We start from the raw sequence: 14,316 nt of genomic DNA on the forward strand, positions 1-14,316 counted from the left end.
GAGGTCGCAGGTTCAATTCCGCCGATCACGGAAATTAAACGAATTTTACTGCGGACGCTACAACCAATAGCGTGAAGGTACAGGGATTAGTGTAGTTGGACTGCATCATGGTGAATTAGTGTGTACAGTTAGGCTGCACATTTCAACTAAGGGTCATGTTGTCCTTCTAACGTTCCCTATAAGGCCATTGGCATGTGCGCAGTCCTGTCCTTAAGGTCACTACTATACCTTGGGATTCTTCCTGGGTGGGTCACTCTACGATACCACTTGGGGTCAGTAATGGCTAGATGGTCATCCTAAATGGTAAAGCTGAGGTGCAATGTCTTAGTGGTAGTTTGACCTTCTGCTTAGTCTTAGACCAGCCAAGGTGTTCGTGTACAGAACAGGTAGCGTGGTTATGGGGTTCGATTCCCTACTCTTTGGGTCCTGGTTGGTGATCCCTGGTGGTTGATACCCACCATAAGGGGTGATCCTGGACAGATGCCTGCTACTTCCTGTCCGAGTGGTCACTACAAAGTATACCACTTGGGGTAAATAACTGTACTATCGGTGCTGGGTAATCGCGGGCTGTAGTGGCCTTTGAGTGAGACTTAGTATCTAATATGGTGGTATGGAAGGGTACTGGATGGTTGATGTTACCTGTCGAAAGTCCTCCATGAAAGTAGGTGCTCTCTAAAGGTCGTAAAATAAATTGAGTACCAGTATCATGCAATGGATTAAGGATGAGTAGGCGGCGTGTACCTAGCTTCAGATCAGCCTAAAATGGCCCGATGGGGGATGTCTTCTAAGTGGTGTTGTTCCTGAGGAATTAAGTACTCGGTATTATGATGCCCATGAAGATGATAGGATACAGACCCGAGATTAGTCTCAAAGAGGCAATGGGTGGTCTGGCCGTAAACACTAGCAAAGTAAAAGGATAAAACTAGGGTTGATCACCCTATCTCAGTGGTTAGTCACTGAGACCCTCATTAAGCCTCCCCGAGTGTATAGGCCGAGGTCGCAGGTTCAATTCCGCCGATCACGAAAATTAAACGAATTTTACTGCAAACGCTACAACCAATAGCGTGAAGGTACAGGGGATTAGTGTAGTTGGACTGCATCATGGTGAATTAGTGTGTACAGTTAGGCTGCACATTTCAACTAAGGGTCATGGTGTCCTTCTAACGTTCCCTATGAGGCCATTGGCATGTGCGCAGTACACAATGTGAAAGTGGGGGTTTAAGGACCGAAGGTCCGGCCCCGCCGACTATTTCTGTGTGTGTGGGATCACAGAACGTTAAAAACAATATCGATTTTTCTTATTATATTAGAAGAGCTTCTATCAGCTCTAGAATCTTAATTTGATATTATATTTCTTAATTCTGTATGCCTCCAACCTCAGGAAGCATATTGATTTTTCTTATTATATTAGAAGAGCTTCTTTCTGCTCTAGAATCTTAATTTCTATATCATTTTTTCGGTTATATTTATTAAGTCTAACAAAATAATGTATATCAGGAATTGATTCTGCGCGATTTTCCTCATTAAATTGCATATTAATTACTTAAGTCTAACCAAAATAACTCTAACGGTCCTTATTACCCCATAAATAAGTCTAACGAAAAAATAAGTCTAACGAAAAAAAGTCTAACGGTCCTTATTACTTCATAAATAAGTCTAACGTTTTTTCTTAAGTCTAACGAGATTTTTGTCCCAACTTTTCCTCAATCAAGAACGGGTTTAATGCAGGCTAGCGCATCAATTAGCATATTTATTAATAAGTCTGACGAAAAAAATAAGTCTAACGAGATTTTTGTCCAAACATTTTCTTAATTAAGAACGGGTTTAATGCAGGCTAGCGCATCAATTAGCATATTTAATAAATAAGTCTAACGAAAATAAGTCTAACGAAAAATCATGTGACTTTTTAAATCTAACGAACTTTTCTATATACAAGAATGCCTCCTATACAAGCTAGCTCATTAAATAGCATAATTGCTAAATAAATCTAACGAGATTTTTGTCCCAACTTTTCCAAAGCTGAGAACAGGTTCAGTGGAGTCTAGATAACCGAATAGCAAATCAGCTTCTGAAAAATAAGTCTGTCCGCCTTGCCGGGAATTTATTAATCTAACGAAAAAATATATATCAGGAATTGGCTTCGTACAGGCTAACTCCTTATCTAATACATTATTTATTTGTCTAATGTTTCCGCCCTGCTGGGGGAATTTATAAGTCTAACGAAAAAATCACATATCAGTAAATAATTCTGGCAAGCTAGAGCACATAAAAATCATGATCTAAATAAATCTAACGAGAATACATTACATTCCTATTATACCCTTAGTATATTTCAGGTTTAAAGCTTTAGTCCGCAATCTGTCATAGTACTGGGTAACATAATAGCCTCTGATATGTAACGGGCATCGGCCACAAGAAGAAGCGGTAGGCTTCCCGCAGTCAGAGCATGGTATCCGTTTTTTTGATTTTCTATGAAATCGGCAACCTTCTGGGCGAATGCAAGGGTTATTACAAGCCTTTCCAGTATTGCAGAGAAATGGGCAGGAATATTCAGCGATCATCCTATTTTTTATCACTAAATTTCGAAAGATTAATTAATAATTAGTTAATGCTTCAGTTTCCCTTGATCGATCTGCGGGTGAGAAAACATAACTCAAATCTGCATAAGCAGGCCGTGAGCGCGAAGTAAATGATATACGAAGAAAGAAGGGTAGCTAAAACCATTTTGGCAAGCCTGCAAATACCGCCTTAGGTGACAACTATATGATCGGAAATTGAAAAGAATAGGAAATAATTAATTAAAGAAAAAATTTTATAAGCAAGTAATAGCGCGACGGTTAGAGTAACACCATGGTCAGAAAAGCAAGAAGTGATAAGAAAGGTACAACCTGTAAACGTTGTGGACGAGAATGCTCAACTCAAAAACTTCGTGAGCATCTTAAGCGAAAAAATCCATGCAAACCATTACAAAAGCAGAAGGAAGTAGCTTCTATTCAAACTCCAATTCAGGTGCCTATTCAAGAAGCTAACCAACAGGCTTCCGAAATCAAAGCACAAGTAAAAAGCTCTAGTGTAAATATGAGCAACAAGAAGAAGCCACATGTGGTAATCCCAACTTCAGTTCCTAAACTAGAACCCAAAAAGGAAACTCCAGTACTTGGTGTCGACTACATCACAGAAGAGGAGGCAAAGAATTGGATCAGTCCAAATGCACGAAAGTCCAAAGAGCGAATTAAGACATGGGGAGTGAGATTGCAAAAACGTTGGAATGAATTAGATCTAGGTGTTGAGCCATATGAGGCAAATGATCTAGATGGTTGTAAGACCCTTTTCCATGATCTTGAACTAAATGATCCAGAGGCAGTTCGTCTACCAACATTAAAAGAGTTAGAGAAATATGAAAAGATATCAGAGCCTAAAGCTGGCCCTGGACCTAAAACACAAGCTCATAGGAATGATAAATCTAAGAATTTGATTAATAAAGAATTTGAGCGCTTAGGAGAAATTACTGATGAACAAGAAAGAGACCTAGAATTTAGGGAGCAAGAAGAATTAGGCACGGCACTCAAAAGAAGAGCTATAGCCGTACATCGTGCAAAAGTTCCTAGATCTCATCCAGATAATGGAAGTGATATACGAAAAATGTTAGAAAGCTGAAGAAAACAATTTAAGGAATTACTTGAAAAAGAATTTGACAAGCGTGGGCAATTCAAGTTCGCTCTATGTTCTCTTACCAAATTTCTTATAGATGATAAACCTGGAAATGAAAAACAAGGAAAAAAGAATTCACGAACTGACTGGCTTAGAAATAAGCAAATTATAGTCTACAATAGAGCTGAAATAGATGACTACTTAAGCGATGCCTTCGAACAAATCCTATACCAAGTGGAGGAGAGAGGAGGTAAGTCTAATGCTTGAGAATATATTTGGGCGGTAAGACTGAATCTGGCGGGACGATTTGTAGTTCTTCTCTTACAAATGAGCGTCTAGGACCATTGTAAAGCTTATATAGAATAGGTTGATTTTCTTTTATTAAATAAGAATCAATTGTAAAAACTTCGGGAGACCAATTGCAATCAGTTGCTCTTTTTCTACCACCTTCTAATTCGCCGGGTTCCAATAAATGCCGAACTTCAGTATAGCTAGGTAAAAGTGGTTCATTATAACCAACTGGTCTCCTATGTTTGACAGAAGGTCTAGCTATTATTTTTTTACCTTTTAATGCCTTTTTTACAGCCTCGTTAGGAGACATACCTATTAACTGAGTAGGAGTATCATTGTAAATATCATCATTTATACGAAGTTCCTTAAACCATGCTCTGGATCTATCAGTCAAAGGCAAATGAAAATCTTCAGCATCTTGCCGAAAATAAGCATGTTTCTCAAATTCTTGATGGTCACGTTCAGCAATAGCTACACCACGTTTAGAGTTAGCATACTGAATTCTTACATTATAACTAAGTAATAAATCTTTACATTCACCCATATATTCGGTACCTCTATCTACAATAAAATCTTCAGGCGGGTTAAGAGGATCATTAGGATTATTGTAAATTTTTTGAATTTCTTTAGCCATTTGTGCAGATGATTTGTCAGTCAAAGCAAAACTACGTCAGTACCTAGTTGCAACATCTTTTATCACTCCTCTATATTTGTAAATACGATTACCAACTTTATCATGAGGCATAGGTGTAGTATCAGATTGATGAGCTTTATTTAAAGTTTGAATGCTATTGAAAGAGGCATACTGAATGAATTTAGGCCGTGGCTTGTGTATCTGATATAAAGCTTGGCGGTTTAGCCATTTTTTTATTACAGCTAAAGTGAAATCATACCCAGCTTTCTTGCAAGCAACCAGCATCTTTTCAGCAGTCCGATAGTAACCTTCAGGTCTGTAATAAAGTTTCTGTAAAGCAAGATCCTGATCTAAGTCTCGAGCTTTTTGAGGATCGATATAAATAACTGGTTCCCCCATTCCAATTTTTTATAATTACGAAAAAAAGTTAGTATCTATGAAGTTAGATTCTACTCATTAGCTGAGGCGTTCTTTTTCTTGCGCTTCTGCCTAGCCTCTATCTCCTTTTGTAAGTTCAGTGGAGTGTCAAACCTTAGGCGGATTGCAAGAGGATCATCTTCTGGCCTAGTGAGATCAAATACAACAAACTCGCCTTTTCGAAGGTAACTATTAATAACCATAGATGCACCCTTTACATCATCAATATATCGTCCAACAATCTTAGACACGTCTTGGATACTGCTACCAGAGTTAAATAATACTAAATGAGTCGAGTTTTCACGTTTGAATGTATTGACTTTATGATACTTTTGCGTAATATATATACATGAAATATTTCGGTGACGCCCATTCCCAAAAAACTGACCAATACGATTTTGTATATGATCTGAAGCGAGGCACAGATCCTCAAAAATAAATAATTTACTTCTTTCGGGTGAGAATGTTCTTGTACTAGGAATTCTTTCGGGTGGAATATAACTGAAACTAATATTCTCATAGTAAGGTGCTCTTGGGTCTTTCGAAATCATATTATATATGTATCTCACATATGCCCACTTTGGTTCATCAGGATGATACCCACAAACAATTAGATCATCACATTTGATGTAGCGAGACCCACCTTTCTTCCCTCTTTGCACATATTCATCCTTATTACCAAGAACAAGATTCGCAAGTAAATTAGTCTTACCTGAACTACTTCTCCCAGTGACCAACATGCTGAAAGGCCATGTCATTGCTGGATGTCCAATATTTCGGGATGATTCATGTTTAGTGACCTCATCCATATCCAAAAGACGAAGTTTCATAGGAGGCAGTCCTGTCTTTTGGTTCTTCTGTGTATCGGATTGGGAAAGCATAACTCTGATTTCTATTTAAGGGTATTTTATAGTTCGAAATATTTTTTTCTTCATTGTAAGAAGAATTTCTACGAGAGAATACACACCATAAAATGCATATGATTAGTAATACTATTACGAAGATGATTGCATACTGAAAAAAGAAGGAATTAGTTTCACCTGCTTCTGGTCCAGTAATAGAGTGCAAGTGGGGTAATGCTAAAGTAGTATTGGAGATATCAGTTCCCCCAATTACCTGCAGGGTCTCAAAAGAATCAGGACTGGTTTTTTTTTCAAAACTGGCTAAGTGTTTTTTTATATGAGTATTGGCCTCATGAAGGAGGGAATCTTTCTTTGATAATGCCTTTTTTAGGCGAGCATTGGCATCTTGAAGGTGGTGGTCTTTTTCTAATATTACTTTTTGCAACACCTCCAATATATCTTCCTTAGCAAGTTTTTTATCAAGCTTCCATTACTTTATCTTTGTTCGACTTCACGACAATACTTCTTAAATTATCACGAAGCCAATCTGGTAACTTTGGCATTTCTACCGGCTTTTCTATCACTCCTCCCATTACATCCAAATCATAATATGTACGCTCTAGATCTATGTCCTCCAACTTACCTTCCAATTCACGTATTTTAACTTCAAGAGAAAGAATCTGGACCTTGTCAAGCGGACGAAGCTTTCTGGGCCAAAGTTGCCTCTCTCTCTAGTATTTTAATATTGGATTTGAGCGATTTGATTTCAGCAGAATATTTGGCTTTGAGCTCAGTATTAGCTGTATTCAGCCGACTAAACTTATTGTTAAAGCCCGAACAGATACGATTAAAATCCTTCACTCGCTCTAAATATATGTTCTGCAGGTCTTTATAATCATTAGCAATATCAGAAGCAGTTTTGATGTTACCGCGCAATGCTTTCTCAAGTTCTGATTCACGGATGCTACCAAGCCGATTACCCGAGGAGGTGTGTTTACTTAGTGGACCCTCAACCACCCCTCTATTTTCGATATCTCTTAAAGTATGTACATTGGGCATATTTTTTTTCGGCTTAATCATTAGTATACTAAAAAAAATATGAGCAAAATTTTGAGACTGCGCAGTAAGCACTTTATTTTTTATGGATACTAGCATATTACCAATATTAGCATAGTACTGATACTACCATATAACTGATACTAATACTACCGATACTATCGATACTACTATATTATCGACACTAGCATAGTACTAATACTACCATATAACTGATACTAATACTATCAATACTACCGATATTAGCATAGTACTGATATTATTGTATTACTGATATTACCGTAGTATCAATATTTTTTGTGGATTTTTTATTTATAGTGAAAAAAAAATCTTTAGAGATTAGTTACTAATATGATTACACCCCCGCTTAAAACACATATTAGTTCCAGGGCTAGATACTTATCCTCCGCAGATTACAAAGATATCATGCAATATCGCGATATGAAGTCTAAACCTTTAGCTCAGCTAAGTAAAAAATATAATATATCAAATAGTCGCTTATATCAAATTTGGAGAGGACAAGAGTTTAATAGGATTCAATGGAATGATTTAGCAGTCACATCAAGTATGAATGTTATAAATAAACAGAATGAAGAGCACCAAGCTGAAAGAGATTTTCAAAATAAATTTAATACTGCCTTTACAGTACTGGAAAACAAGATACATGATGCTGAAATTAGCAAATCTACTGATCCGGTTTCAGAAGAAAGTGCAGGTAGTAAGGCAAAAAAGACTGGAGGAAAGAAACGATCCCAAGGGGGTCAATCAATACCTGGAACAAAAAAAGAAATTATTTCGCCTACTGACTCCTCTGAAGATGTCTTGGATTTGTATAAGAGAACTGATAATACTTTAGAAAAAATTAAAGCATCAGGTCGTCCTCTTATTTCCAAATAATTATTCGTCCTATTCAATCTGACTGCGCGAACTATTATAGTATTCTATGATTTCCAAATTCGATTGAATGCTAGAAAATAATGCCTTTTCGAGCTCTTTCATACGAATTGCCATTAAGGTTGCTTGTCTAAACCTCTTCAAAATCCTACGATTAGTTTCGTCAAAATTTTACTATAGATTTATTATAGTTTCGGCAGAGTTTCGGCAGTTTCGGCATTTATAATAAGTTTCGGCAGTTTCGCCTTTCTCCAAAGTTTCGCCAGTTTTTTAATATAACTTTAATATAGTTTCGGCAGAATTTCGCTTTTCGGCGAAACGCCATCTTGCCTAAACCCCTAGGTTTCGGCAAGCAACCTTAATTGCCATATCTTCATAACTCATACAATTTATGCATTTTTTTTTAAGTTCTTCTCACCAGTTAGACTAGAAGAATCGGTAGATACTTGGTCCTGATCTTTTTTTGGCGGATCCTTGACTACCGGAGCCTTGCTAAAGGTTGGGATAATATATGCCTTTCCATGTAACTTTATGCGAAACTGATTTTTATTCGGCTCGGGGATGCCTTGAACCTTCCGAATGTTTGACATACCAAAAAATAGCATTGGTTCTGTTTCACCATTATCAATACGAATAAAATTTCCAATAATGGTGACCGTCTTATCTTCTTTATCCTTCAAAGTAACTGGCACGTCTGTATACCATCCTAATGAATCGGTGATATGCTTAGAATTGCCCTTTATGGCAAAATTAGATGGTTTATCAGCCTTCCATCCAAGCACCTTAATTGCTGGGTCATTTATACCACCGAACTCACTGCCGGGATCTAAAAAAGATTCAGAAATAGTTAAGTCATTTATATTAGCATTCAGATATTGTAAAGATGACAACCACTCATCTGATTCTTTCGATTCCTCCTCCTGAGCCTTTCGAGACAAGCACATTTTTCGTATCAGTGGTGAGAGCTTAGACAATAGCTGATCGTACGTTTCAGGTTGGCTAGATTCTAGGGGTGAGATTGCATTAGTATCACTGGCCAACTTATCATTTACCTGTTTTTTTTTTCCAGTGCATAATACCACCCATTTTCTACTTTGTCATAACCATCTTCATCATTATCTGAATCTGGAGGCGTATATTGGGGCTGTGTAGATGGAAGTTGAGGATAGTAACATTGAGTAAAATTGGATTTAGCTACAGGATTTAACCTTGGGCAATTGTTTTTCTTATGCCCTTCCTGTCTGCAATTACTGCAATAAAAAGGCTTTCGAGATTGATCATTAAGTGATATCCTACCAAACTTAGATGTCATTTGACCAATTTCATCTATTTTTGACTCTAATCTATCGATTCTAGATGATTGCAACTTTTCTGGCTTTTGCGGTTTAGGAGGTGGCCCATAAGCTTTTGCGACCACTCTCATTATTTCTTCCCTAGTAAGTGTATCGGGGAAAGGATTAGCGCTTTCATATGTATCAAGAAGCTGTTCCATATTTTTAGGAGGAACTGGTGGAGGTATCTTTTTAGTTTGCTGGGCCATTTGTGATTGGAAATCGGCTTTTTGTTTTTCTAATAAAGACTGGTATTCAGTTTTTTGCTGTGCTAATGCATTCTGGATTGCTTTTTGCATATCTTCTAAAGATATTCCATGCTGTTGTGAGGCTGAAACAGGTGAAAGTTCATATATTTGCCGAGATGTTCGATTAGATACTAGCGGATCAGATATTCTATCTCTTTTATGTCTAGCTATTCGGCGCAATTCTATCTCATAAAGCTTTTTAGCTAATTCATCTAATGGCAAATGTTCACCAATATCTTCAGCTTTTTCAAGCCATAAAAGTGGTAAAGCATCTAAGAACTTTCTACGTAATTCTTCAGGTCTATAGTTGGCTTGTCTACCTATTCGTAATATTTTTCTATATAATTCATCTATAGTCATGTCTCCCTTTCTGATTGTTCCATACATCAAATCCCGAAGTTCCTCTTCTACTGTAGGAAAATGAGTTTTTAGCCACCATACGGCTTGACCAAATCGAATACCAGCTACAACTACTGTAGTTCCATTACCAGCATTCGGTAAATTAACAGGAAGATTAGTAGGACGACCTCCTACTATGCGCCAGTCCTCGTCCCATGGACCTTCTACAGCTCTTAATTTTACTATTGCATTTCCAGGTTGTCCGAGTGCCTCATTTAATCCATCAGCACCGATCTGAATAGCTGTACGCCCGTTAGCTACCAAATTGGCTTGTCCTGTACCATCAGTCAGATTAGTTAATTCCCAATTTGTCTTTGTAGTAATCTCTTCATCAAACCATTCTAAGGTTCTTCCTCTCATACATGCTCTTAAATGTCCTAGTGCCTGAGCTCTTCCATTGCCCCCTGCACCTGCTGGGATCTATTCCCCGATTTTGCAAGTCTAGTCTAAGTTGCGCAAGAAAGTCTGGGATACTATCATCCCAGTCAAAATATGGATGAGGTATTCCTGCCATGTTTACTTGATTAGGTGGATTATTCTGAAGCGCCAAAATTTGTCCTTGCAAATTTAAATTATTCTGTCGCTCTGCTTGGGTCTTATTTTTCCATTTCTCGTATCGCTCATAGAGCCTGTCACGATTAAATTCTAACAGACCTATATTCCCTCTACTTTGCTGTAAGTGATGGGCATTTCGCTGATACAGCAATTGTAAGGCAAATTTTTCCTGTAGCAATATACCAATACGGGTTCGCTTTCCTGTTATATTGTCTAACATTCTATTTACTTGATTTTGAGCATTGGTCCGCAACTGATAAAGGTCAGCAATAACCATTTGTTCCACTCCTTCAGCATTTTGCCTTCGTATAATTTCATTATCACGCTCAGCCTTTGCATCATATCGCCTTCGTTGCTCACGGACTAAATCCTGATGCCAATTATTCTCTTTTCGGCGAATCTGCCTTGTCGCCCTTTTTATTTGATCAGCTAAGATTTCTCTACCTATTGTTGTATTATTCAGATAACCATCTATAGCATTTGCTAGCTCCGTGATGGTAGCCATTTCTAAGTTAATATTAGGATTATACAAGTCTGGAAAATTCCCTCGTTCTGGCAAATTTTTTTGTGATGAGATGGTTCTGATCCGGCATCGCAATTTCTCTACCTGCTCCTCGGAATCTACTAACAGACTCTCTATACTAGAAATATGTTTTTCATTATCACGAATATCCTTCTTAGCTTGATATAGTTGCTTTTTTAGGCTGGAAATTTCGGATTTTAGCTCTACTATCTCCTCTTTCGAAGCATTCTCAAGACGTTCTATCTCACCATTAAGAGTTTGGATTTCTTGTTCACAACGGACACATTCACGTACCAGCTCCCTGATCTGCTTTTCATTTTGGCAGTTACTATCAACTTCTGCTTGCAATTCACTACAAAGATGGTAGTTCTCCTCCTCCAGTTCAGCTTTATATTCTTCACATGTTCTTCGTTTGGATGGGACCTCCGAAATGCCATTCTTTTTTGTGATTATAAAAGAGAATGGGAGAACCTTTGATTTATATTGATCCTCAGAAAGCGCATAATCTTAACCGGGATGCTGGGTTAAGGACTAATCTGAAAAATTTGGCAGGTGATACATTTTCATGTATAGCGCCTTTGACCAATTTTACTAGGCGATCATGTATACAGATTATTTAGCGTAAAAAATAAAGAATAAGTTATACATTGCACCTTTGGCTAAATAATATTAATTTTCAGTTAATAGCAATAGTCTATAATTAAGATATTTCCCAGAATCAGTCAGTTAAGCCAGTTAAACAATCATGATTTTTGTTCCATCTTTCAATCTTAATATGGGCTGATTAAAATGGTTTATAGATGGTAGTAAGTTATTTTGTTTTACATACCAAGATGAGATAAAAATTTCGCCTGTATCACTTTTGCAATTCGATAACTGATAAGAAGTTAGTGGAATCATTTCTTGCTTGGCAGGTGAAATATAAGCTGGCTCAAAATTTGGAGCACTAGGCGTGATATAGTTGCATTGTATTTTATTTCTTGCTATGGCCAATCTATCAGATAATTGGCGCCTCTTATGCTTTGAATAGCTTATATAATCATAAAGTTGATCTTGCGGAACATGATAAGGTCTATACAATCCAGCAATAGAATACCATATATCCAAGTTTACAGTGCAACGAATTCCTCTACTAGGCATATTAAGAAACTTCTTTTCCTTAAGAGTATTATCATTTCTAACCGCCTCCCAAACTCGTTTTGCAAAAGTTTCAGGTTGCTTCTTATAGTTCCTATAAGCTCTTTGGATAATCCGAGCACTTCCATCTGGGGTTTTAGCTTTGGAGCATTCATTATCCCAATGGTATTTCATCAAGTTCTCGGATTTAATCTCATATCCATATCTGCACCATTCACTGAAATATGTTTTTTTTGGTTTTATATCGGTAATCTTTACCAATTTCCAGCAATCAAAACAAATAGCCATATTACTCTTATTGATTCTGGGCCGATGATAGTCAGAATCAACCATCTTACCATTCCCAAATCCTGCAAACAAGCAATGTAGGTGATATACACTAAATCTCTGATTGGCTAATAATTCTTGTAATCGAATTCTGACACTTACGGCCCATGCAATTAGAGACTGACCTGGTTTCACAACTGATAATGTATCATACTCCCACTCTATTCCGATTATTTTTTTGAGGTCAGTACTACAACAGTATTTTACAATATATGCGCTAACATATTTCATATCATATCCAGGACGATTATTAATAGGTTTAGGCACAATCTTATTAAACCACTCATCTAAAATAATATTAGAAGATAATCTGGACATATTTCTTGTTCGAACGAATTATAATGATTTATAGCAATTTATTGATTTATAGCGTTTTTAGCAACTTTTTAGTATCTTATACTAATAGATAATATGTTTCAAATTTGCCGGTTAAGCAGTTTTAATGATTTATAGCAGTTTTATTGATCTGTAGCCGATTTAGTGAGACTACACACTAGTAAACCCAAATTCATTTCCCCCTTGCCTAAAGACTGCGGGGTGAAGTTAATAGTTCAAAAATCTTGGCAAATTTCAGCCGGGGCCCCGGCCAAAAACATATTTTTTCGAATCTAGAGAGAAAAAAGGGCTATTTTTATATTTACATGCATATGCACAGCGCTTTCGGCTAAATCAGTTTGTGGCATGATGTACTGTATATCGTATCACATGTGATCTCCACCAGTTCCCTACCAGTTCCTCGATAGTTCTTGGAGAGTTCCAGGAGCTGGCGAGTTTCCATAAATCATGAGATGATCGGCCAATCAGATTTCGGACTTTTTCTTTAGCCGGATAGCCTTTGATTCGGGAAAATCATTACAACTGTTTTTTCTGATGGTAGAGTCTGGACACCGTGTCCTGGCTTGACTTAATTGCGCAGAAGCGAGATCAACATCCGGCTAAATTTGTCTCCCTTGATCTGCGATAGATAACCTATCCAGTTAGCTTGCCCTGATATCTTGGTTAAATTTATCGTGGTAGAGTCTGGACACGGTGTCCGGGCTCGACTTAATTGCGCAGAAAAAAAAGAATTAATCACATGGCGCAGTAGTCAGCAAATTAGCCATGTTTTTTTATTCGAAATACTATTCTCTATGACGTTCGGCAAAAAAGACTTGGCAGTAAAATATTAATGTATTTTAAAATAAAAGTGTTACGCTAACTGCAAATGCTTTATTAATATATGTTTGAAAATACATGTGTAAGAAATACTATTTTTCTAATGGTAGAGTCTGGACACCGTGTCCGGGCTCGGCAAAAATGCGCAGGACATTAACGAAGTTTCTGTTTTAAGACTTCGGCCATTACATAATCCTTTTCATCCTTAGTTAGATTTAAGATAAAACCTGGAGGGGTGGTTTTAATCTGCGCTATTTTTTCTTTGCCTATACTATTAAAAAGCTTATAAACCTTTTCGGATCTCTCCATCCTTTTTCGCAAAGCTTCGTCAGAACATTTTGCTTCAGGAATCGCTTTTCTGACCTCACTTTTAACCAATGCTTGAGATCCATCCTTACCATGCTCGAGTTTTAATTCCTTGTATCGTTTAAATACAGCTTCCCCAAAATCAAAATAGCTGTAAATAAGACCTTGAGATGCATCTTCATTTTTAGATTCAGCGCTATCAATCTTATCGTATAGTTGCAAAAAATTGCTGGTTTCGTTTTCACTTGCTTCTTCCAAGTTCTCTCCAGCTACATCTGATATCACATCAGTTAATAATTCTTCGATAAGTTTTTTTAGCATGCTCGATACTTTCTTCCCACCAGTCTTTTTCGCTTTCTTGCTAGACGATTTTTCGGTAGATGCGGACGATTCTCTAGTACGTTTTTTCTGTGCATCACTCGGATCCTGTTCTATTAGAGTTGATACCTCTGACATCGTTTCAGACGAAGGGCAGGTAGGAGTGTAGGACACATCTTGCGTGGATTGTCAATGCAATCACAGTGCACAGCATGCTTACAGGATAATCTTT

The 14,316-nt window shown here is 37.3% G+C and overlaps 6 protein-coding genes across 6 annotated transcripts; 2 read left to right on the forward strand and 4 right to left on the reverse strand.

Annotated features, from left to right (window-relative positions):
• Window positions 1–2,850: 2,850 nt before the first annotated feature.
• OCT59_014384 (uncharacterized protein) lies at window positions 2,851–3,657 on the forward strand (the record flags this gene model as incomplete). The annotated part of the gene is made up of 1 exon (XM_025326653.2): window positions 2,851–3,657. One exon carries the CDS (start codon window positions 2,851–2,853, stop codon window positions 3,655–3,657), a length of 807 nt encoding a protein of 268 aa, XP_025174998.2.
• Window positions 3,658–7,242: 3,585 nt separating this feature from the next.
• Window positions 7,243–7,788, forward strand: OCT59_014385 (uncharacterized protein; the record flags this gene model as incomplete). The annotated part of the gene is made up of 1 exon (XM_066149977.1): window positions 7,243–7,788. The coding sequence occupies one exon, from the start codon at window positions 7,243–7,245 to the stop codon at window positions 7,786–7,788; it is 546 nt and encodes a 181-aa protein (XP_066002196.1).
• A 386-nt stretch (window positions 7,789–8,174) lies between these two features.
• On the reverse strand, window positions 8,175–8,729 carry OCT59_014386 (uncharacterized protein; the record flags this gene model as incomplete). The annotated part of the gene is made up of 1 exon (XM_066149978.1): window positions 8,175–8,729. One exon carries the CDS (start codon window positions 8,727–8,729, stop codon window positions 8,175–8,177), a length of 555 nt encoding a protein of 184 aa, XP_066002197.1.
• A 104-nt stretch (window positions 8,730–8,833) lies between these two features.
• On the reverse strand, window positions 8,834–10,277 carry OCT59_014387 (uncharacterized protein; the record flags this gene model as incomplete). The annotated part of the gene is made up of 2 exons (XM_066149979.1): window positions 8,834–10,167; window positions 10,238–10,277. 2 exons carry the CDS (start codon window positions 10,275–10,277, stop codon window positions 8,834–8,836), a joined length of 1,374 nt encoding a protein of 457 aa, XP_066002198.1.
• A 1,299-nt stretch (window positions 10,278–11,576) lies between these two features.
• OCT59_014388 (uncharacterized protein) lies at window positions 11,577–12,623 on the reverse strand (the record flags this gene model as incomplete). The annotated part of the gene is made up of 1 exon (XM_066149981.1): window positions 11,577–12,623. The coding sequence occupies one exon, from the start codon at window positions 12,621–12,623 to the stop codon at window positions 11,577–11,579; it is 1,047 nt and encodes a 348-aa protein (XP_066002199.1).
• An 859-nt stretch (window positions 12,624–13,482) lies between these two features.
• OCT59_014389 (uncharacterized protein) lies at window positions 13,483–14,222 on the reverse strand (the record flags this gene model as incomplete). Its single annotated transcript, XM_025317072.2, has 1 exon — window positions 13,483–14,222. One exon carries the CDS (start codon window positions 14,220–14,222, stop codon window positions 13,614–13,616), a length of 609 nt encoding a protein of 202 aa, XP_025178984.1. The 3' UTR covers window positions 13,483–13,613.
• Window positions 14,223–14,316: the final 94 nt, after the last annotated feature.

The sequence above is a fragment of the Rhizophagus irregularis genome, chromosome 22 (genome assembly GCF_026210795.1).
Source record: "Rhizophagus irregularis chromosome 22, complete sequence".
NCBI lineage: Eukaryota > Fungi > Glomeromycota > Glomeromycetes > Glomerales > Glomeraceae > Rhizophagus > Rhizophagus irregularis.